Source organism: Natrix helvetica, assembly GCF_964273705.1.
Source record: "Natrix helvetica genome assembly, chromosome: 11".
NCBI classification, from domain to species: domain Eukaryota; kingdom Metazoa; phylum Chordata; class Lepidosauria; order Squamata; family Natricidae; genus Natrix; species Natrix helvetica.
In genome coordinates this window covers 17,946,932-17,951,651 of record NC_138562.1, presented here as the reverse complement: position 1 = coordinate 17,951,651, position 4,720 = coordinate 17,946,932, and the positions used below count along the sequence as shown (strand labels likewise).

The following is a 4,720-nucleotide window of genomic DNA, read 5'->3' as shown; positions in this document are numbered from 1 at the left end:
TGACGCGAGCGGGGAGGGCGGAGAGCGCGCGGAAGACGGCGGCGTCAGAACCCTCCCTGGCTCTTCCCCGGAGCGCCTCGCACCAGCCGAATTCCCTGCCCCGATTGCCGCCGCTCCCCGCCTTGCTCGGGACGCTCGCCGTTCGCCGTTCGCTGCCGGTGGGGCGGGCAGAGTTTAACATCTGTCCCCGGGGAGCCCGCCGAGGGGAAGCGGGAGTGGCGAGATCCCTTCCGGGAGGTCCGTCCCCCCCCCCCCCAGCGAGAAAGAGGGACCGTCGCCCCTACTTCGCCTGTCAGGTGGCAGCGAAGCAACGTCACCGGCAGGAGGAAACCCACCCAACCTCTGGCCCCGTGGATGGCGCCTCTGCTGTGGACGGCCCTCCAGGAAGGGTGGTTTTCCTCCCCCCACCCGAAAGGGTTTTGGCGCAGCATTCTGAAAAAGCGGCGTTGTAGATTTTAAGTGGTCTTGATTGGAAAATGCCAGCGCGTCTCCTGGGCTCCCCTGCCCCTCTTCGTAGGTTTCAGATCGAGGCTATGAGCTCTGCGATGGGGAGCGGGGCTGAGGGGAAGCCAGCCTTAATTTCCAAATCGGAGGGGGGGGGGAGAGGGAGAGAGGGAGGGAGGAAAGGGGAGGGAGGATGCAACACCTTCTAGGAAGGAAGGCCAGTCTAGAAATTCCTCATTTTCCTTCCCCCCACCAATTAGGGGGCATGCAGGCTGCTATTCTTGGTAGTCTAGCTCAGCCCAGGAAGCAGAGGAGGCCCCTGGGCCAGGAGGGGGCTTGCCTAGGCCTGGGGTCTCATGGCTGCTGCTTCAGCCACAATGAAAGATGTCATCTTGACATGGGAGCTCCTGGGGAAGGGGCAGAGGAATCAAGCCCAGAGGAGAAGCACCCTGTCAGCCTCTACTTCGCTTGCTTGCTATCGGCTGCCATAGAAACGGGGAGGGTGGGGGCATGGTACTGGGAAAGGGAGTTTTGTTCTCACCATCCTCTGCGCATGCTGATGGTTGATGTTTGGACTTGGTCAAGGCCAACTGTCTCCCATACCAACCTGATGAGGCCCTTTGAAGATGCACTCCACATGACACCTTAGGGCAGGGGTGTCCAAACTTGGGAACTTTAAGACTTGTGGACTTCAACTGCCAGAATTGAGTTGAAGTCCACAAGTCTTAAAGTTCCCAAGTTTGGACACCCCTGACTTAAGTCCACCCAGGGGCCTTTCTGGGCAGGGTCATGCTAGAGGTTTGGAAAACAAAGAGTTTCGACTCTCCCCAGCTCTGGTTGGAGGTTGGAATTGGTCAGTCCAACCAGTGACTAGAGAGAATTGGGTGAGAAAATTATTCCTTGGAAAAATGAGTGCTTGGACTTGGATCTGGGCAAACTCATCTAGATAGGAGGATTGGTCCTCCACCTTGGTTCCCTGTTGTCACCATCTCAAAAAAGCTGCTTTTTTGTCCAGGGTGTAACACGCAGGAGAGGGTTTAGATGCTGAATGGATTTGGGAGTGTGCATATTTAGGAAATGGCATTTTGAACAGTTGATCGTTTTTCTCTGTTAGGGTTTCTTCTGCCTTTTTGCCACTTCCCTCTAATCCTGCTGTTGTGAAAAGGCAAATCCTTCTCTCCCCCTCACATTCAGCAGGCCCAATCCAAGTTCCCACTGCCCTGGCAATGCTTCTTGGTGCTGGGCTGAATAACTTCGTTTCTCGTGGCTCCGGGAATTAGATATGCATTTCCAAAAGAGGCAGGGTGCCAATGTGTCACACCCCCTCCTTGCCCTGCCTCAAAGTTGGTCAACATTAACGATGTCCTCCTGCTGACTTAACCCCACCCTGCTTTTTACTGTCTTCCTCTGCTTTTACCTGGGCTCCTCTGATGAAACCTAAATGCCATCATTTAAATAGAACCAATAGGAAGTAGGGCTTCATTGGTTACTGGGAGATGACAGATGTCTTGCAAGTTGTCCCACTCTATTGAGGCGGCCATGAACAAGCTCTCATTTGCCCACACATTCTCCCTCTGCTGCAAACCACACATCAGCAGGAGCTCCTTCTCCTATGTGGTTTTCAAGTTGCGGGCTTGCTTGCAATCTGGGCCCTCCCGATGGAAACACAGTTGTGCAAAATGCTGACTTTATGCAGTGGAAGACTGTGCTCATTCGTCACTGAACCCCAGGCGCATTGCTGGAGCACAGAGGTTAGCATCTCTCGGAACAAGCCTCAGCTTGTTTAGCTCCCTGTTCCATTGCAAATGGCCCAGAAAGGCATCAATTGAAAGGAAGCCCCTGCTATGCTGGCCAGGGCAGACTTCTGCAAAGGGTAGATGTGGGCACAGACATGAAAGGGCGGGACTTTTATTATCTATCAACAGCACAGAAGTCTGAGCAGTCAGCAGCTCAGCCATTAGGACCCCCATCTTGCCTCTGTTGCCCCCTACATGCTGAGCTCCTGATGTTGGAGAAATGGAGCCCCCAAGGAAGCAACAGTTAACAAAAACGGGGAAGCCAGAGGCCTCCTAGAAAAATTTCAATGTCAGATTTCAAGAGGAAGGAAGTAGGACAGCCAGGCCTCAAGGTCTCCTGGTGCAGGCAAGGCAGCCTGTTGGACACTGCATTAGTTCTTTGGAATCGGTGGCAAGATATTCTCCTTCTTCTCCTCTCAATTACCTAACTAGAAAATCTCCCCTGGGCCTCTCGCGGGCTGATTCCTTCTTTCTCTTCATGAAAAGTTGATGAAATCCAATTCTCGCTTCATCCTCAAAGTGACTTCCAGTGTGGCCTGCTCAGAAAGAAAACAGGCTTTCCCATTGGTGGCGTCCACTGGATGAGGTAGATGCAAAAGGAGCCGCCTGGAAAACAGACCATTCCAAGCTGAAATTGAGGGAGGCATGAAGAAGCGGGGGGGGGGGGGGAGACGACTGCTACATGCAAAATCAACTCCCCCACTTCCCCAGTACTAGCAGAAAGGTAAACACCAGAAGCAAAGGGGGGAGGGAATCAGAGAGAGGAGGCGTATAAAGCTCAGAGACTGTCCCAATTAGAAGTTACTATGGCCACAGCTCCATAGGCCTGTGGCACGGGAGGCTTATCCCAGCATCAAGAGAAGGCAGACATCTGCTTCTGCTTGCTCTGAAGCTTCAACCTCACGGCCAAGACATCTCAAATGTTATTGGAGCGTTATTGTCTAAAGGCAATATAAGAACTCTCTCACAAAAAATAAATTCTTCAGCATACTTCTGGGGACTCCGAAAATCAAGGAGCTTCTCTTGTATATCGAGGGTAATGTCCGAAGCTTTTGTGTCTGGCAGTTTAATCTTAATCTGAAATTGGAAGAACAAAAAAGTGAGGAAAAGAGATTACTTACGTTAAATGAATCCTTTGTGCATCCAACCTTGTTTTCAATAGGAAGGGAGGCATGCAAGAGGTGTTACGCTGTTGCTTTTCTGTTTTAAACCACAGAGCAAAGTGAGAGGTTCTGGAATCACTGCACCACCTCTGTCAAAGCTGGGGGCATCCTTTGACTAGGAAAAGGGAGGCTTAAGGATATCCTCCAATATTTAGGCACAGCAGTTCAGGTGGCAGGGAAAGAGTCATCTCAGACATATGAAATGTTAGAGGTTAGACGCTTCATAAGAATGCGCATAGAGAAAGCACAGTTGCCAAACTTTTGAAATTCACAACTCCAACAAGATCCTGTAGCTTTTGCTGTGAAAAGGCTGGAAGGACTGCCCAGAGAGACTTCTTACCAGCATGTCCTCGCAGCAGGCAGTGGAGGGGTCCTTTCTGCTCATGCCTAGGAACAGATCCTCAGCCCTCACGTGCTGCTTGAACAGAATCTCATATCTGTAAAGAACTGGGAGTCAGGCAGCTGCACTTTCAGTGGATGCTTCACAGAACAACATCCTTTCTCAGACCTATGGAGGAGTCGATGCTTTTTCCCCACAAAGAGAAATTCCCTGCTTATCCTCCCCATTTGAGCCACTCGCAAACCAAGAGAAAAAACGGGCAGAGCAGCAAGTCAGTGGGAAATCCTGTCCTAGGTTGACCCCTCCCTCTCCGTCCCTCCAGCCCCGGTTTGGACCGGGCTGGCTCAGGGCCAGCTGGCTTTCCTTCCCCGGGCAGCCTGCGGGATGGCTGCACTTCGGAAGAGGGCCGCTTCTCCAGCTGCCCCGCGGGGACGTACTCCGGCTGCTCGCGGGGGTCCCACGAGGCGTCGCCCGCGCTCCCTTCGGGCACCTCCTCGGCGCTCCAGATGGCCTTGCTGTCCTCGGGCGTCAGCGGGGCGGCTGTGGGAAGAGACGAGGCTGTAAGCGGCGCTTCCGCGGCCTCCGGGAGCCGACGGGCAGGCTGAGGACAGGCGGGCCCTCCCTCTCGCCCTCGCCGACTCACTCGAGGCGCCGCCAGCCTTCGGGGGCCCGATATTCCCCGGGCCGGAGCGGCCGCCCGCGGAGCCTTGCGCCTGAGGAGAGAAAGCGGCGGGTTCAAGCAGGCAGGCCGGGGCGCCCCACCGCCCGCCACGGCGCCCGGCCCGGACCTCACCGCGTCCGCGCTGTCCTCGTCGCCGTCCCCCGGGCCGCAGGAGAGCAGCTCGGCCAGCGCCAGCAGCGAGTCGCCCGGGAGGGGAGCGCGCGTCGCCATGGCCGCTCTGCACCGCCGCGTCCCGCGTTGCCCGGCAACGGCACGGCTTCCGGGCCCGCTACTTCCGGCGCGTAGCGTCATCAGG

General features: G+C 55.0%; 1 protein-coding gene across 2 annotated transcripts; it reads right to left on the bottom strand.

The window, feature by feature from the left end:
* Positions 1-2,336: 2,336 nt before the first annotated feature.
* On the bottom strand, positions 2,337-4,716 carry DNAAF6 (dynein axonemal assembly factor 6; the record flags this gene model as incomplete). 2 transcript variants are annotated; one of them, XM_081964291.1, is made up of 6 exons in its annotated part: positions 2,337-2,846; positions 3,232-3,317; positions 3,744-3,840; positions 4,181-4,301; positions 4,387-4,456; positions 4,537-4,716. In XM_081964291.1, the coding sequence occupies 6 exons, from the start codon at positions 4,714-4,716 to the stop codon at positions 2,717-2,719; spliced, it is 684 nt and encodes a 227-aa protein (XP_081820417.1). In that variant the 3' UTR covers positions 2,337-2,716. The 2 variants fall into 2 exon arrangements, with proteins under 2 accessions (XP_081820417.1, XP_081820418.1); XM_081964292.1 differs by having other exon boundaries at positions 4,181-4,283.
* Positions 4,717-4,720: the final 4 nt, after the last annotated feature.